Genomic DNA, 27,479 nt, shown 5'->3' with positions numbered 1-27,479 from the left:
TACTTTTACATAACTAGTATTAAATTAAATTTGCCAAATATAATTTATAAAAAAAAAGTATTATTTCTGGGTGATAAATAAAATAATTATCACAAATAAAATTTGTTGAAAAAAAATTATTTGATAAAACATGTAGATATGATTAAGGAATATTCATAAGATGTAATATTTGTAAACATAACAATTTTTCTTAAAACAAAATTAATAGAAATAATTTTGATAAAATTTAAAAATCAACATATAATTTATCCATAATATTTTGCTTTGACGGCTTCAATTGCCTGACACCATTCTTCAGCTTTTTTCTCAGGGTCAAATAAATAATATGTTCTATTAGGCTAAAAAATAAATATATATATATATATATCAAATGTAAAAACAGATTGTTACATATAAAATGCAGTTTTATAATTAAATTTTTTTAATAGAGTATTACTTAATAAAAAATTAATATTTGTTTTTATAAAATAATCCAAATTTTATTAAAAAAGGGATTTGTTAAAAAAAAGTCTATAGAATAATATTAAAAAAAAGAGTTTTATATTTAACTCATGATCATTTTCTTAAACGTGATTTCTAAAATATGTAGGAAAAATTGTTGTAAAAAACATGATTTTTAAAAATTGTGTGTAATATCATACATTATTAGTAGTTTTATCAGGTTTATTGATTATTTGAGCACAATTTTTTTAAAAACTATCAAAAGGTTTCTATAACTTGTTTTTAAATTAGTTATGATACTATATTTTTTTAGTAAAAATATTGTTAAAAATGTATTCTATTGTTGCATAGAATCCAATTTTTATTAAAGTTTATACTTATTTTAAAAAATGAATAATTTTTTAACTTCAAAAGTTGGGAGAAACAGACTTCAAAATGATAAATGTTTTGTTTTCATTTAATTTTTGTGCTAATTACTTATCTAAATTTATTGTCTTCCTATTTTGTTCCAAATAATTAGAAACACTAAATTTTAAACTTATTAATCTTAAAAATCTTTCTAATTATTTTTCAAAGACTGGCTTCAAAATCGTATTTTAAGAAGTCGCTACTAAGAACTAAAATTCTCTTCTACTTTGCGCATTTCTAAAACTTTCATGTCTCACCCAAAATCTTTTTAATTATTTTTTTACAGTAAAAGCACTGTCAAAATTCATCCTAAACTATTATTAAAAATGTTTGCTTTTTTTGCTGATTTTTTTTGATAAAAAATGTTGGGAAATCACTTTTAGAAGAGCATTACAAAAAATTAAAATAAATACATTTTTTTAAGTTTTACTAAAGTCATTTAGAAAAGTTCTCGGCCTCACTTAAATAAACTAAATATTTCGACCTTGTACTATCATTTTTTTTAATATATTAGCTTTTACAATTAAACCTTTTTTCAATAAGATTCTAATGCCTCAATGCAGTCTTAAAAACGATCTTTTTCAAAGCTTTCAAAAAACTCGGTTACTGTCTTTTGAAATTATTTGTTTGACAAAAATCGCTTTACCATGGATAATTGCTTTTAACATAAAAAATAGAAAATATTCTAAAGAAGCTAAATCTAACGAATGAAGCAATAATTTGTTTTTTAAGTGCAAAATTTTTGCTATTAAAGTAAAACATGCTAATGGCATTTTTGATAAAAATCAGTAAATGTGACAGCCACATTTTAATTGGCTTTTTTATGCCTTATTCTAATTTTAGTATTTTTTTTATACATTTATTTTTAAAATCTTCTCAACTATTTTTTAAACTACTAATCTGCTATTACCTGGTACAAAATCATAGAATTTTTTTCAATAATCCTAAATATATTTATTTTTAAAACGATTAATTAGTGGATCAATTTTTTTATGCTTTTTTTGACTATATTTGAATTCAATTATTTATTTGTAGTGGCAAAAAAAAGAACAACTTCTGATTAATTTTTTATATTGTCAAAAGTATCCTTAACTGTTAAAACTTTTTTCTACAAAGAATTTATTTTTGCAATTTGTTTAAGTTTGCCACTGGTAAAGAAAAATTTAAATTGATTTTTTTTATCAATAACTGATAAAAGAAGTAACGCATCAGTTTGAAATTGTTTTTTTCTGTAGTAAAAAATTTGCGCTTTAAAAAAGGATATTTTGCAGTTATCTTTTATTATCAAAAATACCATAGACCAAAAATTTTATAATGACTCTAATATATGTCATTATGTAAATGATATTTTAATAATCTATCTAAATTCTTAACTTATTTAAAATATAAATAATTATTAAATAAAACTAGATAAATGAATCGCTATTTATAAAACTGCATTTTCATAGGGAAAAACCTAATATGATATTTTAATAACTTACTGTATGAACAAAAAATGTTTTAAAATTCTTTGCCTCTGTTTGAATATCTTTTGACCAGGGAATTTCTCCTTTAAATTCCATTGTTTGTGGATCAACATAATATAGATGTGGTCCTTCAGTTAACAAAAACATACGTCTTCTTACAAATAAACCTTTTTTTTTATCAATTATTCCTGATTTTAAAATAAGATTATCTTCAACAAATCGATGATATTTATGTTCTAAACGTTGTTTTTTCATCATCATGTTATATTCCTCTTCACATCTAGCAAATAATGTTTTTTTGCTAATTTTTAATTTATCAACGACATCTTCAACAATATAATCATATTTCTCAGTACATTGTAAGGTTGCATCATTTTTTTCATTTTGCCAATCTTGTAAAAAGTCATTAAAACCCATTAATCTTGCCATTTGTGCGTCATTTAATCCAGGAGAGATATCAGTATTATTACAATAAACATCTGAATAAAAAGCAGGTTCACCAGCACTTGCTGGTAGGTATGGTTTTAATTCAGGTGGTCTTAATTTAGTTAAATTTTCCCAATCAATACCATCAAAAAAAGGATGGTTTTGTATGGCTTCTATTCCTCCTGTTTCCTGAGAACCTAAACGTTCTGATGGTTTTAAAACAAGTAATTTTTTAACAATATCTTGTGACGTACTAGGAAAACCTTGAGGAAAATCATATGAAAGAGTTTTAATTAATTTTAATGTGTTATACTCGTTAACAGCTTTAAATGGTGCATTACCAGAAACCATTTGATATATTATTGCACCTAATGCCCAATAATCAGTTTCTGGTCCAAAACAACTTCCATTTATAACTTCAGGACTAATATATTGTGCTGTACCAACAAAAGATGAACGATCTGTTATTATTGGTTCTGGTTCTAATTTAACATTGTTATTTCCATTAATCATATCTTGATCACCAAGCATTCTAGCGGAACCAAAATCAGCTAATAATACATGCCAATTATTTGAAAGTAATATATTTTCAGGTTTTAAATCTCTATGAATAACATTATTTGTATGTAAAAACTTTAATCCTAATAAAATTTCAGCAGAATAAAATTGTGTTGTTTTTTGATCCAAACATCCTAATTTTTGTAAATATTTAAATAATTCACCATTTTTGGCATAATCCATGGCAAAATATACATTTTTACTATCTTGAAATGTACTATAAAGTGTTGTAATAAATGGGTAATCATTAGCCTTAAATGTCAACATAATCATAATATCTTTTTCTCTCATAATATTTTTAGCCTAAAGAATAATATTAATAAAACATTTAAATGTATATTCATTATATTAATACCTTTTTTTCCCTTATAATTGTTTCTTTTTTTACGACTTTAATGGCATATTCATTTCCTGTGTCAACTTCTTTTCCTAAATAAACTGTTGAAAATGATCCTTGGCCTAATATTTTGATAAAATAAAAGTCATTTGGATTCCTTTCTGTCATAGGATGTTTTTTTCGTTTTGAATTGCCGCTGTCTGATATGTTTGTAGTTAAGCCTTCCATCTGTAAAATAAATATATGAATATAAATAAATAATGATAAATAAAAAAAAAATTTTAAGTACAGACATTCAAATTAAATTGATAATTTTTATTCAACTTTTTAAAATTTAGTGATAACAAATAATACATTACAATGGTTAAGATCTTAACAAAACTGTTTATATATATATTAAACTTTTTATAACTATATTATATAAAATAATTTAAAATATTAAAACAAAATATAAATAATTTTGTAGTTTGTTTTAAAATTTTACACAAAGTATTATACGTATATATACTTTTTTTTTTTGTAAAGTTAAAAAAATTTTAAAGAAATCACTAATTTGTAATAGATTGATAAAATAAATTTTAAATTATGATTATAAAAATAAGCCAATAATATAAAAAAAAAAGTTTTTTAATATTTATAATATAAAAAGTTTAAAAAAGAAAATATTTTTGATAAAAAATTTTTAAAACAATAAAATAAAGACAAAAAGAGTAAAGAAATATAAATGAATACAGTTTAAATTTTTCCAATCTAGTATTATATTGATGGATAAAAAGTACCCTTTCTAAAATAGATGATATACTTTTTTTTGTTAGACAAAAGTTAAAAAATTTTTATATAAAGATTAGAAATATTTTAAATTTTAATTTCAACATTAAATTATTATTAATATGAGAAAAGATATATGTATATTAAAACAAAATTTTGAATAGAGAATAAGCAACAAAATGTAAACGTTATTTTAGGTAAGACAAAACATGTATGTACATACGTGTATGTGGCATTTGCTCTAATAAATAATTTTTTTATATAAACAGGAAATGTTCTCATACACATTAAAGTAATATGTGCTTTATAAAATAAGAAACAATAAATCTTGAGCAAATAAAATTTTTGTTTGTTATTATCCCGGGACGAAAACTGGTCCATTAGTGGGGGAATGAAGATTTGCCTCTTATTTTGACATTTAACAATTACAGCACTATTTGCAGTATAAAATTATCTTTATTATGACATTTAAAGATAAAATAATGATAGTATAAATTTTATTAATATCACAACATTTAAAAGTAGTTTAATGATAATAGTAAGATGGGTAGTACAATTGATAGTAAACGAATTTTCAATTTTATTAGATAAAAAGCGTAAACAAGATAATAATAAATCAAAGTTCTTCTGGTATATGACTTTTAGTTTCATCATCACCCACATCTGTCTCTTTTCTTTGTGAATCATTTGCGTTATCGGAAGTTTCTTGATTTGCAATTTCATCATTTAGTATTGTTTTATTTTCAGAATCATTTTCATTTTCAGCTTCTTTTTTATTTTTTTCCTCCTCAGCTAATTTTTTAGCAGCTTCTTCAACTATTTTTTTTTCTGCAGCTTCTTTTTCTGCCTGTGCTTTTAATTTTTCAGCAATTATATTTTTCATTTTATTTTCCAAAACTTTCCACTTGCGCTTTAATTCTTTTGCCTTCTCAATTATCTCAATATTTGTAACAGGAGCATCTTTATTTAATGGTATATCAACTAGTGCATTACTTGTTACTGTCCACCAATTTAATGTATCATCGTATGCATCCTGTAATGTTTTAATGTCATCTTCACTTAGTATATCTGTTAAATTTTTTCCTATCTCAATAAATTTCGTTGTCTCATTTAAAATTTTTTCTATTGATTTAATTTTTTTAGGTCTTTCATAATGTTCCTTTTGGCGAAATTTAATGGGGTTTAACGAATAATCAATTATTTTAGATTTGTCTATAAAATCAGAGCTTGTTGTGTCTGATGTTACTTCATCTTCTAACCAAAGATAAACTTCTTCAACTGTTTCACGAATTTTTGATAATTCATCATCTGTTGCATATTTTGTAAACTCTGAATTTTCAAGTAAATCTTTTGTTGTATAAACTGTTGACTCCAAACTATTATGTGCAGCATCACGTTCAGCTTTTTCATATTCTTTCTTTTCATAATCTTTTAAAATAGCTTTTGAAGCTTTAATATCTTCATCACTCATTTTTTCAATTTTATATTTCTCTGATAATTTTTCAACAACATCATTTTTCTCTTCAATTTCAAATTTTTTTACTTGAAAACCTTTTGCTAAATAAGCACCATAATAAAGTGCACCAAGTGATGCAGATTCATCTGTATTTAAAAATCTTCCTATTTCTTTACCATTCAAATATTTTGTTAAAATTTCTAAAATTTTAGGAACTCTTGTGCCACCACCAAAAAGTACAAATTTATCAATTTCCTCCAATTTTAATCCTGCCATTTCAAGTGCTTTATCAATTGGTTTTGTCCATTTATCATCTAAATCTGAAATATGATACAAAAACTCTTCCCTTGCAATTTCTGCTTTAAAATCTTTATCTTCAAATACATTCTCAACTTGAGCTTTATGTTTGGTATTGGCTGATAATACCTGTTTTACTCGTTCAGCTTCTTTAAGCATTTTTGCCATTGATCTTGGACTTTCAGTAATATTTGAGCTTGTTAGAAAATATCTATTGAATTGATTAACTAAATAATCACGTAAACGAAATGTTAATTTTAATCCACCAAGATTACGATCATAACCAAATCCAAGAGTTTTAACAACAGGATATGATTGTTTTGAAGTTTCATTAATAAATTTTTGATATTCAATAATAACAGCTGAAGTTTTTGATGCACCAACATCATAAATAAGCATATTATGTTTTGTTTCATTTATTTCATTCATTCTAAATACACCATAATTTAAACCAATTGCACTTGCTTCATTAATAATTTTTAAAAGTTTTATTCCAGCAATTTCTGCTGCTACTTCAATTGCTTCTCTTTCATATTGTGTATAATATGATGGAACAGTTATTATAGCATTATTAACTTTTTGTCCAGCATATATATTTGTTATTTCATTAGCATTCCATAAAATCATACCTAAAAGTGTTTCAACATTATATTTTCCGCTATCAGTTTCTACAACAACTGTATTACGTTTCTTATCAGCAAGTAATTTAATGTATGGGAAACGTTTTTTATAAATTTTTATTGCTGTATCATTATATTGTTTTCCAATTAAATCCATAATATAACCATATGTATTTATTGGATATTTGACATTCTACAAAATAATTAAAATAATTAAATAATAATAAATTAAATACCAAGTTTGCAGCAGCATCAGAAAAGTACCTTTCACCTTTTCGTATACCAATCATATTAACAGTCTTTCTACGAAACTCTCTATTAAGAACAGTTTCCATAGGAACACCTGGTTTTACAATTCCAATTTTTAAGTACTGATCCCCAAGATCAATGGACATAACAGCATATACTGCTTCTTAAATATTTTTTAATTTCCATTTAATATAACTTTAAAACTTACCTATTATTGGGGCAATAGATAAAATGAAACATATAAAACCCGTTAAAAAATATGTTATTTTCATTATCGTTATACCCTACAACTGTATGAATAAATTATTTTTTTTTTGATTATGAAAAAAAATTGAAATAATTAATTAATTATTAAAAAAAATTTCGACATATTCATGTATTATATATTAATTTGTATAACAAAAAAAAAAAAATAATTATCAATTTTTACATAATTTATTAATAAAATTTTTATCTTTTCTCAAAGTGGTTTATTTTTAATACACGTAATTTTTAAATACTATTTGATAAGGTTTTTAATTTTTAATAATCGTTATAAGACATTTTTGTGGTAGTAAGCTTATTTATTTTTAAATGTTGAGGCGGTACAATAATAATAATAATAATATATTATAGTGGTATACCTGATGATAGGACCTATTGATTATGGCCTATATTTACATAGATAGTAATATTTATAACCTGTAAAATGTAAAGTTTTATTTCTTTTAAATATACATCATATGATACAATATATTTTATATATATAAACTATCTGTATTTATTTTTATTATACTTATTAATTAATTTTTTTTTAGATAAAATAATTAATGAAATATCAGGATAATAGAAGGTATCGTGAAAATAATTCAAAATATATAGGAGAACGTTATAATTCAGAGTATGATGACACCTATCATATGAAAAGGCTTGATAATGGTAGATATATATCTAGAGATAATGGAGAATTTTCAATAAAGTAAGTGAGAATAAAAAATTAAAAAATTTATAAAAAAAATATTATAGATATAATAGTGATTTAACATATAGTCGTGGGGGATGTTATACTTTAGCTAAATATGCAATGTTTACAGTAAATATTATTTTTGGAATTGTTGGTTTTGCTTGTCTTGCACTTGGAGCCTGGCTACGGACAGATAGTCGTTTTAGAGAATTTTTAAGTGAACGATATCGTCAAGCTGTTGCTGAAGCATTTTGGCAAGCACCAACATTATATGCTTTTTCATATATTCTTATCGTTTTTGGGGCTGTAAGTATAGTGACGTCAATGATTGGATGTTGCGGTACTACTGGACGGTCAAATCTTTTTTTAATTACTTATTCTATTGTAATATTCATTCTTCTTATCTTTACAATATCATGTAGTTTTTATATAATTTATAAAAAAGATGGTATTGACGTCGAATTGTCTGATGCATTAAATTATATGGTACAACATTATTATCAAGGACCTGGAATTGTACAAGAAAGTTTAGACAGATTACAAACAACATTTAGATGTTGTGGTAATGCTGGTTGTGGTGATTTTTTAGCTTTACGTTTAGATTATCCTAGAAGTTGTGATATAAGATGTGATGGTTGTCACCATAGAATTTGGATTGCTTTAAGTATTGGTGCTAGTGTAGCTATAGTTTTATTTGGTGCTGTTATAATCTCACAGGTAATTTTTATCTTTAAAATTAGTTTTTAAAAAAATAAAAACTTTTTTAGTTTCTAGCAATATTTATTTCTTTATCACTTGTTTTTTCTGATAGAGATGAGGATAATTATGAAAATAAAAGAGAAAGATATGATCCAGCATATAGAAATGAAGGATTTATTAATTCACCTCATCAACAATCTTATAATTCAAATCAAAGGAATATTCCCAAAAATGAATATAATCCAGGAAAAAGAGTATATAGTTCTCGATTTTTTACAGGATAACTCTACTTATTTTAGATAAAATTACTAATGCAAATTAAATATAATATATTTATTCAGTATTTATATATGATTAATAAAAAAATTTTTTTTTTATATCTATTTTAATACAATATAATAATAAAACATTATATATTATTATATCAGCAAAAGAAAATCATATAATTGCATAAAACTTTTATTTATAAAAAGCCATAAATGTAGCATAAATTTTGTCAACAATAAAGCATTATTTATTTTTTTAAAACATTATTCATTCCTTTTTTATCTTCTTTTATTAATGTTTTATTTTTTGGTATATTTTTTAAAGGAATTTTATTATTAACTTTTGGTAGTTCTTTTAATAAATTTTTTGATGGTACTTTACTTTCTGATTGTTTTCTTTGAACATTATTTTGTTGCTTGACAGATGTAAATGAACCAACAGATAATCTTTTTGTAAGAGTAGGTTTATTATTATTTATTCCTGGTATTGAATTTGTATTATTATCTTTTCCACCACCAGTTTGTCTTTCACGATCCCAAAATCCTTTTAATTGTCTTCTTATAACTTTACCACATAAACTACGTGGAATTTCAGATATAAAAAATACACCACCTCTTAATTCTTTAAATGTAGCAATTTGACTAGCAACATGTTGTCTTACTTCAGCTGTTGACAATAATGGATAAGCAGGATTTTTTACGACAAAAGCAGCTGGACATTCACCAGATACATGATCAGGTCTTCCAACAACAGCACAATCATCAATTGCAGGATGTTCTCTTATTATACTTTCAATTTCAGAAGGACATAACTAAAATAATTATAATTAATAAAAAAAAAAAATAAATAACATACTATAGTATTTTTACATTTGATTATATCTTTAATTCTATCAACAATATAAATATAACCATCTTCATCAAACCATGCTAAATCTCCAGTTTTATAAAATCCACCAGAATCTATTAATTCATTAGTTGCTTTTAAATTTTTATAATATGATGGAAATATTTGTGGTCCAGCAACTAAAAGATGACCTTGTTGTCTTGGATAACACATAGTTTTTGTCTCTAAATTAACAATTTTTATTAACATACCAGGAAGTGGTACACCAACACTTTCAATTTTATCATTATTTATATATGACCATGTACATAAACCTCCTAACTCTGTCATTCCATATGCTTGTCTCATATCATTTACCTTTGTTATTGACTTTACTTTTCTGGCCATTTGTATATCTAATGGTGCTCCAGAAATATTAATTGTTTTTACTGAGGAAAAATCAATAGTTTCTAAACTGGTATCAGTTGCTAAGTTATATAAGATATATGGTGTAAGATGAATAATAGTAATTTTATGTTTATCAATAGCATTGTAAAAAGTTTGCAATGTAAATTTTGGTATACAGACTAATGTTGAGCCACAATATAAAGCATAATAAGCAGATAAGATACCAAATAAATGATGTATATTTAATGGAAGTAGAAAGTTGTCTTTTTGTGTTGGATAATTAAATAATGGATTGCATAATTGAAGTAAATTTATAATTAATGATTGATGGTGATATATAATTGGTTTTGGCATTCCAACAGATCCAGATGAAAATACCATTAAAAAAGGTGTTGGTAGTGATATTTTATTATTTAAAGATATATTATTTATTGACTCTTTTATAATTTCTTCATCTTTTGATACATTTGAATCTATTTGTAATTCTATTGTATTTGAACTTATACTTCTTTGTGATTGTTTAAGAAGAGGTTTTTTAGTTATTTCAATATTATGATTATAAAGTATTTCATCCATTGTTGTAGTAATTTTTATTCTTCCCATTCCTCTTAATAATGCTTTTTTACGAACATCTTCAACTTTTGAAAGAAGTGATGTTTCACAGATGGCATGTGTTGATTCAGATACATCAATATAAGACCATATATCATCAACAGAAGCATGACCATTTATTGCAACTACTGTAGCACCAATCATTGAACAAGCTAAATGAATAAAAATTACTTCAACTGTTGTGGTTGTTATTAATGCAACTCTTGATAATGTTCCAACACCAATTTCTTTAAGACGACGAATGCACTTTTCAGTCCAATCTTTTATTTCTGAATATCTCCATTGTTTACCACTTTCATGGTCAATCTGATTATAATTTAATTTAAAATAGGTTATAAAAATAATGTTTAACGTACCATTGCAAGCGACCCACTATATTTATTAATAGATGAAAAAAAGAAATCATGAAAGGTATTAAATGGAATATTATCCCATGATATTTGAAAAGGATTTTGTATCTCCATTTTTATTAAAAATAAGAAAAAATTTTTTAATGAATGATAAAAATATCAACTAAAAATTTTTACCACATTTACTTTTGTATTTATTATTAAGATACATTTGATATTTATAAATTTTAGCAATATCAATTCAGGATGCATGGTTATATTATCTCTTTAAATTAGCTTTTATAACTAGTTAGATTAAATAAAAAATGCATGATTATTTTGTCTTTTAAGGTCACGAATTTCGTGAAAAATTGAAAATATAAAATACTTTTTTTTTTTGATAAATTTTAATATATTTATGAAAAGGTTTTTAAATGACAAAAAGATATCTCTTTAATTTTATATACTAATTTAAAAAGTTTAAATGATAAGAAATAATATGGCTTTCAATATTAAATTTTTGAGATACATTTTCATGAATAAAATTTTGCCTTTTTATTCACTATTGTTGTAATTATTGCAAATTTATTTCTTATTAATACAAATTTGCGTTAATTTAAAAAAAAAAAAGAATTTTAATTTTAGCAACAAAAAGTTTATACAGCAAAGTCATCAGGGACAGTAGGTATTGGCGAGTAAGCATTACGTAAAAATAATGCTAAAATTATAAGATTTAATGACTGGAAGACAAAAAGAAAAAAATAATCAAAACGACTAAATAATTTGTTCCATTCTTTTTCAATCTAAAAAAAAATATATTAGTATATGATTAATATTAATAAAAAAAAAATACCAATGAATGCATTTGTTGTTTTTCTAATTTTTTTCTAAATCGTATTTGTGCAAGTGAGATATGACGTATTTGATTAAAAATTGCAATTAAATCAGAATATTTTGGTAAAACAATTTTTGTTTCTTCATCATTATGATCTGTCTCCCAATAGTCTACCGGTCTACGTTTAGGCATCATCCAAAGAACACGATAAGCAAAAGTTGATGGAAGTTCTTGTGTTTGAATAAAATGTCTACTTAATGCTAATAATGCCATTGATACTGCCACAGCAACAGCACATAATATTATAACAGCTATTATATAATATCCAAGAAGTGGTATTGAATTTGATTTAGGCATTGCACCAGCAACAATATCTAATAATACAGTCATTGCAAGTAAACTTCCCAAGCCTAATGATACCTAAAAAAAATAAAAGTTTAAAGATGATTATTATGTTTTTAATATTTGCCTTTTCATTTCTTGGACCATCATTAGTGCCGGGTGAGAAAATTCCCAATATACTTAATGCTGAAATTAAAAATGTAGGAGCAACAATAACAGTGAGATAATAAATTGGTCTCCTTTTTAATGATATTATATATAATATTTCTGGTCTTTCTTCACCATCTTCAGTAAAAGCCAAATTTCTTACTGTTACACCAAGAAGTAACCATTCTGCATTTCCCTTAAAAATATAATTTATAATTAAAAATTTATTTTTACTTAAAAAAAAATATAATAAACTTACTGAAAAATAAGTGTCTGGTGGAGGATCAGTAACATTTATTTTTAATTCACTTGTTGTCATTAATGGTGATGCTAAAGCAATAGCACAAAATTGTGTATCAAAAGGAAATAGTTCAATAGACAAACGACAAATACAAGTTACAAATTGAGGAATGTTCAGCTTAACATGACCCGTATGTTGAACTCTAACGTCGTATTTGTTATCTCCTAACATATCTTTTGTATCCATACTATTATAAATAAATAGTTTTGGTACCCAAAGATATGATTGAGGAATGACAATTTGCTTTATATTTCCATATTCACTAGGATCCCATGTTAATTTAGGATCCTGCCATTTTTGATAATGACTTATAACAAAACTAGCAACTTGTTGATTTTCTCTAATTTCAGTTAATATTCCTAATACAATTGTCATATCAATTTTTACTGGAATTCCATCATCAGCATATGGTCGTATACGTTTATCATAATCACTTAAAAGTTGATTAAGAAGTTCTGAGGTTTCTGATTGAAGGTACGAAATAACATTATTTATTATTAAAAATATCCAAAATATTGTTATAAATTTCATATTTGTAATTTGAGTAATTATATTTGTTTTTTTTTAATATAATAAATTGTTTTTCATTTCTACAATGAGTTACCTAAAAAAAAATTATATTAAATAAAAACTTTTTTATTATCAAAAAATATATAGAAAAATAAAATAAAGTTATTGATAAATTTGTCTACTATTAATAATCTTTCTAGCAAATATATTAAAGTTATTCTTTTATTGTTTAAATTTACTTTCTTAAAATAACAAAAACTATGAATCAAAGTATAAAAAATGTTCCTATATAGGTGCATAAGTAATGTGATAATGGAAATTTACTTCAATATTTATAGTATAAAAATTAATAATATGAGAAAAAGATTTATAATATATGAGGTATAAAATGAACATAATCTTTAAATTCCTTTTTTTTTTATTTAATATAAAAAATTATTTTTTTTTTAAAAACATTTAAATTTTTTTTATGTTTAGGTAATGTTAAATAAATTTATGGATGCATATATAAACAATTTGCATAAAATTTAGTTAATAAACAATGGATAAATTTTAAAGAAATATTTATAATTTCTTTTTCTATGTAGTGTATGTTTTTTATGGTCTTACAAAAGTCAAAAATTAAATCTCAGTATAGTTGTTTGAATAATATAATGCTTAACCAAAATAAAATAAAACTTTTCTCGAAAGAAATATAAACAAACTTTTATATAAAAAGTTTTAATAATATTTCATATTTTATAAACTTAAAATATTGTTCAAATTAAAATTAATCACTTACAATAATATTTTATATATATTTTACTAAAATATAATATTTTTTACTTAGGTATTATGTCAAAAAAAAAAATTTTTTTAATTATTTGTTTCATATAAAAAAAATATATGATATAAAAACCATATTTTTACTTTGTATAATTGATAAACATTTTACAAGTGTAATTTATGAGAATATTTTGGTAAATATTTGAAAAATTTTTATTATTGCATATTTAAACAAATGTCTAAAAGATGTAAGTTTTAAAATTTAATAGTATTATTTTAACAAATAAAACATCAAGTATGGCGCCATCACTATATTTAATAGGATAATCAAAATATTATTTTTAACATAAAAAAAAAAGTTAATCAAATTTAAAACAACAAATATTTTTTTTTTTTTAAAATTGTCATAATTATAATGACCAGAATAATATTGTGTTATATTGATAAATTTTAAAAAAATATAATAAAAAAAACAAGTGTAGTCAATTATACTACTCCATAAATTTTAACAAATTTTGAATTCAGATAAAAATAAAGGAAAAAACAAATCACTAAATTAAACATGTAATTTTTTTTTCATCTAAACATTGTTTTTTAATATTTATTTTTATTAAAAATATTTTAATTATAAAAGAATATGTAATTTAATATATTATTTCTTTTATACAAACTTAGTTCATATTTTAAAAAAAAAAATACTATAGTTTTAAAAATATTGATATCTTTTTTTTCATAGATATATTTACAGATATCAATTTATAAATATCATATTTTTGATTTTATAAAACAAGATGTATTTTTAAATGAATATATGTAAATTTTCACAATCTTTAAGTATCACTTTTATATAACTTTCTTCAGATGTAAAAAAAAAATTTTTTAGTGAAAAGAATAATTAAAATGTCTTTAAGATATCATTTTACACAATCTTAGGATAACAAAATACATGTTCAATAGCACAAATTAAAGAAAATGTAAATTGTTAATCACAAAAAGAATAGATTATAAAATTTATTCAAAAATTTTGTTTTTGAAACAAAATTTTTTTTTACAATTTTTTTCTTATACATTATATATTAAAAAGAAAAAAAAATTAAAAATGAAAAAAAAAATTTAAATTAAATAGAATCATAAAAAAAGTGTCAATTTTGAATAAATAATACATTTTAACTATGACTAGAAATTGTATATATTTATTTGATAATTATTTTAATATATTTATTTGTTAAGATTGAAATTATAAATATATATTTATAGAATACAAAAATATTATGTAATTAAATTATTTATTTTTCATTAAATTATTTAATTATATCACAACACTTAAATTTTGGGACATATATAAATAGGTGAAAAAAAATCATTAAAATATTTCTTTTTCATATTAATTGTTCTGGTTGTAATGGAGCTGAGTTCCAGGAAAATTTTAAAAAAAAACTTAATGTTAGTATATTTAATAATTCAAAAAATATTAGACAGCAGTAATCAACTCTAACAAAAATTTTATTCCATTCATGTTCTATCTTAAAGTTATAAAATAGATATAATAAATAATATTGTTATCTAAACTTACGGCTTTTTTAGCTTCTTTCTTTTTCATTTGAAAGATTAAATTTTGATGGTATCGTATTATACTAGACAATTCATTGTATATAGCTTCAATACCAGGAGTTTCAAATCTTAAATAAATGTTTAGTTAAAAATAATTACATCCCTAAATAAAAACTTACTCAGTAAATATTTTATTTCTTTTTACCCTGTCAGTAGTAGTAAACATAAACGAACTGCTAATCTTAGAATAATGTCTTCGACTTTCAATTGTTCTTGGTTTAACACCCATTAATCGGTATGCAAAATCTGTTGGCATCTTATTATTGTCAATATATCTTTTATTTATTGTTAAAAATGACATAGATACTGCTACAGCTGTAGCACATATTATTATAACTGATAAAATATAATATCCTAATAATGGAATTGAATTTGATTTAGGCATTGCACCTGCTACAATTCCTAATAAAACAGTCATTGCTAAAAGACAACCTAATCCTAATGAAACTTTTTCATTTCTTTGACCATCATTTGAACCTGGTGAAAAAATTCCAAGTATTGATAAAAATGATATTAAAAAATTAGGTGCAACAATAACTGTTAAATAAAACATTGGTCTTCTTTTTAATTGAAATATATATTGTACTTCAACTCTCCATTCATCTTCTTCTGGAAATTCAATTCTTTTAACAGTTACATTTTTAAGTTCCCATTCAGCATTACCAGTAAAATAAGATAATGTTGGAGGTTCTAATACTGTTACATTCATTTCATCAACAGTTAGTAACGGAGATGCTAAAGCTATAGCACAATATTGTGTATCAAACGGAAATGTTTCTATATGAAGTTGGTCTTCTTTTTAATTGAAATATATATTGTACTTCAACTCTCCATTCATCTTCTTCTGGAAATTCAATTCTTTTAACAGTTACATTTTTAAGTTCCCATTCAGCATTACCAGTAAAATAAGATAATGTTGGAGGTTCTAATACTGTTACATTCATTTCATCAACAGTTAGTAACGGAGATGCTAAAGCTATAGCACAATATTGTGTATCAAACGGAAATGTTTCTATATGAAGTCTGCATATACAATTTATATATTGAGGAATATTTATTTTTACATCTCCAGTATAAGATATTCTAGCATCAAAACGACTATCATCAAGCATCATTTTAGTATCTTTACTATTGTATACAAACATTTTTGGCACCCAAATATTTTTATGGGGTATAATTACTTGAGTTTGATTATTAAATTTTTTTGGATTCCATTGTAATTGTGGATCATTCCATTTTTGTACATGTGAAATAACAAAAGCAGCCACTTGTTGATTTTCATTCTATATTTAAAAAAAAAAAGCGTCATAATGAATAGATACAAAGAAAGAATAACTTACTAATTCTGTTAAAATTCCTAAGACAATTGTCATGTTTACCATAACAGGACAATTGTAATCAGCATAAGGCCTAATTCTATTGTCATATTCATTAAGAATATGTTCAATTAAGTGTGATCCAGATATAATATTAATGTAAAAAAATAAATAATACCATAAAATATACTTCTCTAGACATTTTATCATTTCAAAAAAAAAATATAGAATTAAATTATTTTTTTAAACTTTTATAAATAATATTTAACCTATAAATATACTTTTAAAATAATTTTATATACGAAATTCTTTAACATCAAACAAAATAAAATTTACCAATATTAAATTTGTTTTTTTTTTTTAAATTTTATACAAACTTTTTTAAATTACTTTTACATTTGAAAAGTATTCTTAATTATTATTTTAAAATTTTAAACAAATTGGATAAATAAAAAAGTGAAAGTATACTTAAAAAAAAATTTATATAATAAAATTTTTTTTTGTTTTAAAATAATCAAAAAAAAAAAAATAAATTATGTTTGTATATAAATATTTTTTTAAGTTTATAAATGGATAATTTAAAAAAAGTGTAAAAAATAATAATATTAAAAAATATAAACATCTCTATTAATGTTTATGTATTTACAAAAAAAAATAACAATTTTTCTTTTTAGTTAGTTATATAACGTAATCATATAAATTATAATACATTATATTAAAATAATCAAAGACTTAGTATTAGTTTAAAAAAAAAAAAAGGAAACTAATAAATGTCAAAGAATTTAAAATAAATATACAAAGACAAAAAAAAAACAACTTGAATTAAAATATAATTTTAATTGTTTGAGTGTTTAAAAATTAATTACTTCTAAGATAATAAGAAAAAATTTGTCTATGAAGATATAATACATGTAATTAAAAAAATGATAATGGTAAAACAATTAATAAATATGAAAAATATTTTTTTAAATTGCTTATTATGCAATATAATACTTATTAATAATACAATAGGGAATTTGGTGATAGAAATAATTTTTAAAAAAATAATATACTTTTGAATTATAAATATAGTATTTTTCTTTTTTAAGTAAAAGAATTATTAAAATAACATTTCATATCATTTTTTAACCTCTTTTTTTTTAAATTTATTTTAATGTCTTCAAATAATTCTTAAAAGCATTTTATACAACTTTATTTATTTTTAGCAACAGTTATATGGTTGATAAAATTTTTATAATGAATTTTTTATATAACAAATTAAAATAGCTTATTATTTTTTAAAGATTTTTTTGATTCAAAACAATATTTTTTGTGCAATTAAAATTACCATTTATATATAAAACCATTATATTAGTATTCAAATTTAACCTTTTTATGTTTAAAAATATTGGATTATCACATATGATTACACTTTTACAATTGAGTAATATTTTAAGACATAAAAATTTTCTTTATAACAATACAACATAATAATTTCAATTCATAAATTTAAGCATCCCTTAATTTTATAAATTATATTTAATAAGAAAACAGAAATTTATTATAAAAAGTATCTTTAATAATCAATCAAATCTGTTAACAGCTGTGTAGGAGTATATTGTGACAAATAATAACGTGAGAATATACATAAGAACAAAATGACAAAAATTTATTAATACTAAAAAGAATTATAACTTTTCAAAGAAAATTATAATAATTAACATTTATGATAATCATTAAAAATTTTAATAAAAGGTTTTTTTTTATTATTATATCAATCTTTTTAATAAATAGTGATTGACAATTATTTTTTTAAGTTATAATATTCTTTCATAATAGGTTAATTTAAAAATATGATATTAAATAAAAATTACAAATATTTTATCGTCAAATAAAAATGATAAAAAAATAATGTACATTTTTTTTGTTTTGCTTGTTTACGATAATATTTGCAAATATCTTTATATTAAAAAAAAAATTTTTTATTATTACATAAATATTAAAATGATATGATCAAGTTTAAACAGTAAAAGTACTTTAAATTATATTTACTTAAAAAAACTATCATATTTAATTAAAACAAAGTGAATGAAAACTTGTATGTAGTACAACTTTTGATAAGATATGAATAATTGTTTAAATGTCTATCATAATATTTGATAAAATATTTTCACCGATGTCTACTGATTAAATGAGATACCCTTTTTATAATAGTAATATAAAAATACCGTCTTTAAAAACTTGTAAAACAATCAAACTATAATACATCTGATTTATATCTGATAAAAATAATAATCTTTTTTTAAAATCAACATTTCTTTAAATTATTAATTATATTTGTCAAATGTTCTTTAAACTTATTACACCTTTTTATAATTATCATTTGAAATGTTATATGTATATATATTCTGTAAAAGTTTACTATTTTATGAGATTTTTAACATACTTAATTAATATTCAAAGGATATAACACATTTTAGTTTTATTTTTTATTATTTTATTAGCAAAAAAATGATTTTTTTTAAATGATATAATATTTTTTTTTATGATTCATTAAAGTTTATTTATTTCTTTATAAAGTAAAAAAAATAAAAATATAATAAAAGTAAAACCTGATTAAATAAAAAAAGCTATTTATTTTTTAGTACTATTATTGTAGTATAAAGCATTTAAATCATATCCAAATTGTTTTTTAGTTTATTTTTTTTTTTTATAAACAAACAATAAAGTTTTTTAAATAAGTAATTTTTAGTATTAAAATTTAAAATATTATATGTAGGATTGTTTTTTTTTATATTGCTTAATAGTATAATTATTGTTTATTAAAAATAAAATTTGAAACATATATTACAGTATTTTTTTCATGACATTATTTTAGATTTTTTTTTTATCAAAAATGCTAAATTGGTTATGGTATAATAATTTAAAATTATTATTTTTTGTGGTATGTTTATTTATTAATATTTTTCAAAGTAAAATTTTTTTTTAAAAAAAAATTTAGCTATTTTTTATTTCAATATTTATATTTTCATTACAAAATGATAATTTTGATGAACCAATTGCTATTATAGGAGGTGGTTTTGCTGGTATTTCAGCATTCAATACATTAAAAAAACATGGTTATAAAAATGTTAAAATTTTTGAAGGATCAAATAGAATTGGTGGAAGAGTATATCCATTTAAATATAAAGATGGTTATCTTCAATTAGGAGCACAATTTATAAATGGAAAAAAAAATCCAATATATAAAATAGCTAAAAAATTAAATATTATTAATGGTGTTGAGAATGATGATGGTTTTATTTATATGGGTGATTATAAATTAGGAAAATGTAAATTAAGTAATAACATTATAGAAACATTTTCAAAATTTAGTCATACTTTAGAAAGATATTATGAAAAATTAAGTAGTAATAATAGTATGAATAAAAAAACTGTTGGTGATATGTTTAGTAATGATTATAAATTATTTCTTTTAAAAGAAACAAAAATAAGTGACAAAATAGAAAAGAAAAAATATTATGATGCATTGGCAAAATTGTATAAAAGTTATTTTGAAACTGAATGGTCATCACCTATAGAAAAACTTTCATTAGTTAATCTTGATTTATGGGATGATAAAGAAGATGAATTAAAATCATACACATTAAATAATGTTGGTTTTAAAGCTATATTAGATTATTTATCAGAAAATATAACTGATAACGATATTAGTTATAATTCACGTATCATAAATATAGATTATAGTAATTATAAAAAAATATTATTAACTCTTAGTAATGGTAAAATTATAACAAACTTTTCAAAAATAATTGTAACTATTCCATTGGGGCATTTAAAAAAAAATGCATATTCTTTATTTACACCAACATTAAATAAAAAAAGAATGAGAGCTATTAATTCACTTGGCTTTGGTAATATGCAAAAAATTTTTTTCCAATATGACAAACCATTTTGGAATGAGAATACTAAATGGATACATACGCTATCTATTGATGGTTGTACTAATACAAATATATTTTCAAAAATTTTTCAATCATTTCAACCATTAGAATGGATGAATAACAATATTTTGGTAGGATGGATTAGTGGTAAAGGTCCAAATTTAATAAAAAATATACCTGATGATATATTAATTGAAATTGTTACAAATCATTTTCAAGATGCATTTAATAATTATTCAATACCAAAACCAACAAAAATATTGCAAAAATCATGGGTTTCAGATGAATTATATTTAGGTTCTTATACATATCATACACCTGAATCTACCTTATTAAATGAAGATCCAATTAAAACAATATCAAGACCAATTTATAAAAATAATATACCTATAATAATGTTTGCTGGTGAAGGAACACATCCTTCAATATACCAAACAGTTATTGGTGCCTACTTAAGTGGTCAACGTGAAGCAAATAGAATTTTTAAATATAGCCATGTATAATTAATTTATTTCAAAAAAAAATTTTTTTTTTCTATTTGAAATAAAAGATTTCTATTATAATTTATAAACCATTTTATTATTCATTATTTTATTTTTAGTTGGCAGGCGTATTTATAAAACGACAGAAAAAAAAAAAACTATTTAAAAATTTACAAATTAACTCATCTTTTAACATATTTTTTTTTAAATATTTTTCCAACTTTATAAATTATTTTATTTTCATACAATTTAATGATTTAAATTTTTTTTTAATATATTGGTACTAAAAAAAAATTTTTTTTTTTTCAAAAAAATGTTATGAATAAAAATAATTTAAATTATGTTTTCTCATTATCACATGGTAAATAAAAAAAATAATAATAAAATATAGTTTTATATATTTTATTAATACTAACTAGTATAATATATTTAAGATGATATTTCATTTTATATTATAAATGGAATTATATTAATATATTATGTTTAAAAATATATATTTAACTTTCAAGATATAATCCTCTATTACCCTATTAAATTTCATACCTTTTTATTTTAAATAATTATTATAAATCATTAATACATTATATTATAATCTTCACAATTAAATTTTTATAAAAAATATATTGTTATTTAAAATGATACATATTTGTTATAAATAATATGCTTATTTATTTTTTGCACATGCTTTCAATAAGTAGTTTAAAATCGTATGGCTACGTATAAATTTAAAAAATATGGTAAAAAAATAGACTCAACAAAAGATTTAACATTTTTTTTTTTAAATTAATATTTTTTTTTATATATCTCTATTTTTAACTAATACCTGAATTTTAAAACAATCTAATGACTAAAAAACATCATTAAAATCTAATAATTATACCCAAATTTATAAATATTTAAATCTAAAAAATATTTCTTAGAAATGTAATGCAAATTGTTGTACTTTGTTTTTTTTTATTATTATAAATAGATATTTATATTGAAATCATTGTTTAATTTTTTATTATAATATTCTAAAAATAATTAGAAATAAGAAAATTGATGATTATCATATATTTTTTAATTTAAAAGTACATTATGATAAAATTAAATAATTTTTATAAATAAAAATTTTTACTAAATATTGATAGTTCTTTATATTAATACTCATAATTTTGCCTGCTCTAACATAATTAATGATAAATTAAAATCTTAAATGTTCACAAATCATATCTGTTGAACATGTATATAATTAAAAAAATAGTATATATTTGAGAATTTTATAAGAATTTTTTATACTTATATACATCACAGTATACCTTGATAAAATAATTACAAATTAATTAATAAACAAACTATTTGTTTTTGAATAGTTATAATTTTTCTTACATATAATAAATTTAAAAATAAATTTTATCTTTTGTATTTCTTCTAAATCTTAGTCATCCAATGATAGTAAAATATAAAAATATAAATTTTAAAAAATATTCTAATATTTTTTTTTTACTCAAACTTTCATCTGCCCATTATATCATCACTTTATTATTAAACAATTTTTTTTTCTAACAATTTCTATAAACATTCTGATTATTACTTTTATAAACTTAAAAATTAAACATTTTATTCTTTCTTTAGTATAATAATTTTTTAAAATATGTTTTTAGTTTTTTTTCTTATACACAAAAAGTTTTATTTTTTTTTAACCAAAAAAAAAAATGTGTTATTGGAAAATTACTAACTTTTAAAAACATTAAAACTTTTCAAAATTGACATTATTAACTTATGTTTCAAGTATATTTGGACTAATCACAATTATTATAACATATATTATTACTAATATCCCATAAGGTCCTTCTGGCAGATTTTATTTCCAACTGCACCCACTTACATACAGTTGTCATAAAAAGCAAAACAATTCTAGAGTGATTAAAAATGAATATGTACATATATTTCTGAGACTGTGCAAATTTATGTAAAAGTAATTAGTCTTACGACAATTGTTATACCATTCAAGTTTAACTTAATTATTATAAAAATTTTATAAATTATCAAATTTTTTGATAATATAATTTATTTTACATATATTTATATATTATACTATAAAAATGTTTATTTTTTTTATTATTTCATCTTCATTTATAATGAATTTATCTTTTCTTAATAGATTAAATTTGTGAATCTTAATATCATTTAAAAATAAAAAAAAAAGATACAAATTATTACATATTATTATTATTAAACAAATTAATCAAAAGTACAATAATATTGATAAAATTGTTGTCATAGTACTATCATTTTTTTTTAATTAACATATTCAAAAATGTCTTTTAATATATATCTCTTTGTATTCTCTTACAATAAATTGTTATTTAGGCAAATGTTAATTATATATATTTTTTAACTATCATCTCTATATAATTTTCATTAAAATATTATTAACTATAAAGAAATATTAGTTGTCATTTTAAAGTATAAAAAAGACAATATATTTAAAATAATTTAAATGTGTAATGTTTTTTAATAAATTAGAATATAATTTATTATCTTTTCAACAATATTTTTTGTTTTTGGTTAATTTTAATTATATTAATAATTAAATATTTTAAATATATTTATTTTTTTTTAAAATATTTATATATTTTTTAAATATGTTGTAATACTTATTGATAATGTCTTTTCTTCTTGAAATTTGAAACCATTATTTTTAACAAAAACTATTGCAAATATCAACTTTCCTTATCATAATAACACAAATCAATTTTTTGAAGTAATTTAAATTACACCATACTAATATTTTAAATGTAGTTATAAATATTCATTCTTTTTCCTATACATTAAAATTTCCATTTAAACAAAGTTGCTACTTCCTAATCATTCATCAATTCTTAAAACCTCATTATATCACCTCATAAAACACTTTTCTTCCCATAACTAGCATATCATATACTTTTCCCAATAGAGATGTTTCTTTGACAGCATTACAACTAATAAATTTACTTTCTTATAAAGATCTTTCTAATTTTCTAATATACAACATTTCATTATCCATTAAAATGTAATATTAAAAATTATACCTTTAATTTATAAAGTCATTCTAAATGGTTTCATAAACTAATTAATCTTTCACTCTTATATTACATTCAAACATGATGAAACATATATCATATATTGGTTTATTTTATTTTTTAATTTTAAATATAAAAATATCACATTCAGGAAACATAATTCTGTATCTGACAACTATTTTTATAATTTTCCTATGTCATATCTATCTATTATTATATTTTTTTTTTACAAATTATTACCTATTGGAATTATTTTCACATTCATTACTCTTTCCAATTGCGTGTGAAAAAAAAATATTATTATCAAATCATATTTATATCAACTTTTTGACATATCTTATTATTTACTTTTGATTACTAAAATATATAATTTTTTATTAAATGAAAAAAAAATCTTATATTTTCACATTTTTTCTATACATATAATAATAATAAGTTATTTTTAAATTTTTGTATTTTAAATCTTTCATAAATTAATTCATAGTTATTTTATAATAATATATATTTACGATAATAATTAATCATTAATATGTTTCTCTGATTATTGTTTTACCTATCTGTCACAGTATTTTACAACATCAACTATTTATTAACAGGAATATATTATAATGATAAATTAAAGATAATCTTTGATGAAATTTTTCAACATCCGTAACAACATATACACTTAAAGAATATTTTTATAAAAAAAATTTTAAATATACAAGTTCAATTGGACTTTAAAAAATTGTATTATATTTCTATTTAAATTTTCTATGAATAGTCCAAAAAAAAAATGTTTTTTTAAAATAATAACTATCATGATATCTCTTAACATATAATCAAAAACTCTTTGAAATGTAATATAATTATTTTTCTATATACTGTCTTATTATCATCCTTCTTAAAATGTCTATATTTTTTTTTTATTTCTTTTTAACATTTATAAACTTTTATATATTAGTAATTTTTAAGACTACATCAATGTATTTCTGTAATTTATAACACTATTTTATATTTAAAGCTTATAAAAGATGTACTATATTAAATGATACATGTTTAATAAAAACAATTTATTACCCCATGTCAAATGTTTCATTAAAAGGATAATGGTATTCTTTTAATGATAAACATTTATGGAGAAAATGTTTAATTTTCTTTTTACAAAATATTAACTTATTTATAATTTATCATTTATTGAAATATTTTTATATTATTATTATTATTTTTTTTTTCCTCTTTGATTTATTAAACGATAATATTTTTTTTATTAGTAATATTATTTTAAATATGATTAATTATTATTTATAGTATTTATTATTATCAATAAATTATTAATATTTTGAAGTACTTTTCATTATTATTATAACATTAAATATCATAATATTTATAATATTTAATTATATAATAAAAAGAACGTATATTAAGTAACTTCCTAATGGGATGCTGTTATATTTTTTTCTTTTATTTCCTTTCTATATCTATGTTTTATCATCAAAACAACGTCACGGTATGTTAAATATTTAATAAAAATTTTTAATGTTACCTCCTTTTTTTTTAATATATTATAGATACTGTAAAATGTTTTAGTTGTATGTCAAGATATTATGGAGCAACATGGCAATTTGCTGGTTATTCACGTATGTATCAAGAACCTCGTGCATTTACAGACCATTGTCAAGATCCATATAAAAGAGGTGCTGAGATACCTCCTATAACATGTGAAACAAATGAAAATTGTCTCACGATTGTTGAGAACCTTCGAATTGGTAAGTTTTAATGAAATATAAAATATTTTTAAATAATATATCTTTCACATATTTATGATACATTATTACTGAAACAAAAATGATTAAGTGATAATGTAAATGCAATTTTATAATTATTATTATTATTATTAGTATTTCTATTAGTATGATATCTTATTTTAAAAATAAGAAAGAAAAACGATATTTTAGTAATATTAGAATGATATATTTAGTTGGTATTGATATTAAATTTATTAATACTAATGTACAAGTAATAAATCACTTTTAATTAATAATATAAATGATAGATAAAATTACAATAAAAAGATATTTATTAATGAGGTAATATATTATCTTTGACAATTAATATGATGTTTAAATATTAGGTTTATTAAAATAATAATTATTGTTGTAATGAAATATGATATTTTACAAATATTATATTATAGGTACAGGAGCCAGAGGATTTATACGAGGATGTTTTTCTTCTATATTTCTTTATGGATTTAATAGATCTACTCCAGCATTCAATTTAAAAAATATTAATTTCTGTCGCACTTTTAACATGTCTCAATTAATAAGCACAGGAGGTAATGCATTTGATTCACAAATGCAGTAAGTTTTAATATCATGTCATATTTTATTTTATTTGATAATTTTTTATTTTTAGTGTATGTTCGTGCAGAGGTAACATGTGTAATGCTGCTACAGTTTCATCGTCATCATCATTAACCTGTAGAATACAATATCTTTTCATTTTTATAATTTTTAATGTACTAATTCTTTTTTGTATTATTTTATAATAATTTTTAATAGAACTATGATATATATGTTATTATATACTATATATTCAATTTAGATTTTTTTTTAAATATCTTTAAATATATCTATAAATGATATATAATACAATAAGACTTATAATTATATGTAAAAAATTTCACATTATTTTTTTGATATATTTTATAGTAAATAAAAAAATATAAAATTAATGAGATATAATCAAAAAAAAAATTTTTTTTTTTAAATATAACTAATCTTGTTTAAATAATTTATATTTTATGTCTATTTGTAATTTAATATGTTTATAATACATAAAATATTATTAATAATAATTTACAAAATGAAAAGTACATGAATGAAATATTATCTGTTATACTTAAAAATTATCACTTAATTGGCACTTCAAAAATTGGACAATTTGTTTGTACTTTATTTTTCTACAATGAAACAATTATACATATGTCAAAAATTATAATTTGAAGTAAAATAAAAATATTTTTTTTTTGGAAAGATATCAAATATAAATTTCTCTGTAATTGGTACTTTTTTTCTAGATAAATATATAGAATTAAATGATAAAATAGTTT

The 27,479-nt window shown here is 20.8% G+C and overlaps 9 protein-coding genes across 9 annotated transcripts; 3 read left to right on the top strand and 6 right to left on the bottom strand.

The window, feature by feature from the left end:
- Positions 1-245: 245 nt before the first annotated feature.
- SRAE_X000167000 (3-phosphoinositide-dependent protein kinase 1) lies at positions 246-3,992 on the bottom strand (the record flags this gene model as incomplete). The annotated part of the gene is made up of 4 exons (XM_024651585.1): positions 246-338; positions 2,331-3,602; positions 3,655-3,864; positions 3,930-3,992. 4 exons carry the CDS (start codon positions 3,990-3,992, stop codon positions 246-248), a joined length of 1,638 nt encoding a protein of 545 aa, XP_024499138.1.
- Positions 3,993-5,020: 1,028 nt separating this feature from the next.
- SRAE_X000166900 (Hypoxia up-regulated protein 1) lies at positions 5,021-7,298 on the bottom strand (the record flags this gene model as incomplete). The annotated part of the gene is made up of 3 exons (XM_024651573.1): positions 5,021-6,970; positions 7,014-7,189; positions 7,235-7,298. 3 exons carry the CDS (start codon positions 7,296-7,298, stop codon positions 5,021-5,023), a joined length of 2,190 nt encoding a protein of 729 aa, XP_024499137.1.
- Positions 7,299-7,835: 537 nt separating this feature from the next.
- On the top strand, positions 7,836-8,952 carry SRAE_X000166800 (Tetraspanin family and Tetraspanin, EC2 domain and Tetraspanin/Peripherin family-containing protein; the record flags this gene model as incomplete). The annotated part of the gene is made up of 3 exons (XM_024651562.1): positions 7,836-7,984; positions 8,032-8,686; positions 8,737-8,952. 3 exons carry the CDS (start codon positions 7,836-7,838, stop codon positions 8,950-8,952), a joined length of 1,020 nt encoding a protein of 339 aa, XP_024499136.1.
- A 230-nt stretch (positions 8,953-9,182) lies between these two features.
- On the bottom strand, positions 9,183-11,244 carry SRAE_X000166700 (Acyl-CoA synthetase family member 2,mitochondrial; the record flags this gene model as incomplete). Its single annotated transcript, XM_024651551.1, has 3 exons — positions 9,183-9,746; positions 9,791-11,086; positions 11,137-11,244. 3 exons carry the CDS (start codon positions 11,242-11,244, stop codon positions 9,183-9,185), a joined length of 1,968 nt encoding a protein of 655 aa, XP_024499135.1.
- Positions 11,245-11,765: 521 nt separating this feature from the next.
- On the bottom strand, positions 11,766-13,265 carry SRAE_X000166600 (Neurotransmitter-gated ion-channel transmembrane domain and Neurotransmitter-gated ion-channel family and Neurotransmitter-gated ion-channel ligand-binding domain and Nicotinic acetylcholine-gated receptor, transmembrane domain-containing protein; the record flags this gene model as incomplete). The annotated part of the gene is made up of 4 exons (XM_024651540.1): positions 11,766-11,912; positions 11,963-12,364; positions 12,414-12,629; positions 12,693-13,265. 4 exons carry the CDS (start codon positions 13,263-13,265, stop codon positions 11,766-11,768), a joined length of 1,338 nt encoding a protein of 445 aa, XP_024499134.1.
- Positions 13,266-15,388: 2,123 nt separating this feature from the next.
- Positions 15,389-16,329, bottom strand: SRAE_X000166500 (Neurotransmitter-gated ion-channel transmembrane domain and Neurotransmitter-gated ion-channel ligand-binding domain and Nicotinic acetylcholine-gated receptor, transmembrane domain-containing protein; the record flags this gene model as incomplete). Its single annotated transcript, XM_024651529.1, has 3 exons — positions 15,389-15,532; positions 15,583-15,688; positions 15,740-16,329. The coding sequence occupies 3 exons, from the start codon at positions 16,327-16,329 to the stop codon at positions 15,389-15,391; spliced, it is 840 nt and encodes a 279-aa protein (XP_024499133.1).
- Positions 16,330-16,381: 52 nt separating this feature from the next.
- On the bottom strand, positions 16,382-17,146 carry SRAE_X000166400 (Neurotransmitter-gated ion-channel family and Neurotransmitter-gated ion-channel ligand-binding domain-containing protein; the record flags this gene model as incomplete). Its single annotated transcript, XM_024651518.1, has 2 exons — positions 16,382-16,903; positions 16,961-17,146. 2 exons carry the CDS (start codon positions 17,144-17,146, stop codon positions 16,382-16,384), a joined length of 708 nt encoding a protein of 235 aa, XP_024499132.1.
- Positions 17,147-19,811: 2,665 nt separating this feature from the next.
- SRAE_X000166300 (Amine oxidase domain-containing protein) lies at positions 19,812-21,362 on the top strand (the record flags this gene model as incomplete). The annotated part of the gene is made up of 2 exons (XM_024651507.1): positions 19,812-19,859; positions 19,917-21,362. The coding sequence occupies 2 exons, from the start codon at positions 19,812-19,814 to the stop codon at positions 21,360-21,362; spliced, it is 1,494 nt and encodes a 497-aa protein (XP_024499131.1).
- Positions 21,363-25,807: 4,445 nt separating this feature from the next.
- Positions 25,808-26,915, top strand: SRAE_X000166200 (Caenorhabditis elegans ly-6-related family-containing protein; the record flags this gene model as incomplete). The annotated part of the gene is made up of 4 exons (XM_024651496.1): positions 25,808-25,874; positions 25,936-26,133; positions 26,562-26,727; positions 26,783-26,915. The coding sequence occupies 4 exons, from the start codon at positions 25,808-25,810 to the stop codon at positions 26,913-26,915; spliced, it is 564 nt and encodes a 187-aa protein (XP_024499130.1).
- Between the last annotated feature and the right edge of the window lie 564 nt (positions 26,916-27,479).

Source organism: Strongyloides ratti, scaffold srae_chrx_scaffold0000002 (genome assembly GCF_001040885.1).
Source record: "Strongyloides ratti genome assembly S_ratti_ED321, scaffold srae_chrx_scaffold0000002".
In the NCBI taxonomy this organism is placed as follows: domain Eukaryota; kingdom Metazoa; phylum Nematoda; class Chromadorea; order Rhabditida; family Strongyloididae; genus Strongyloides; species Strongyloides ratti.
This window is presented reverse-complemented; position numbering and strand designations above follow the sequence as displayed.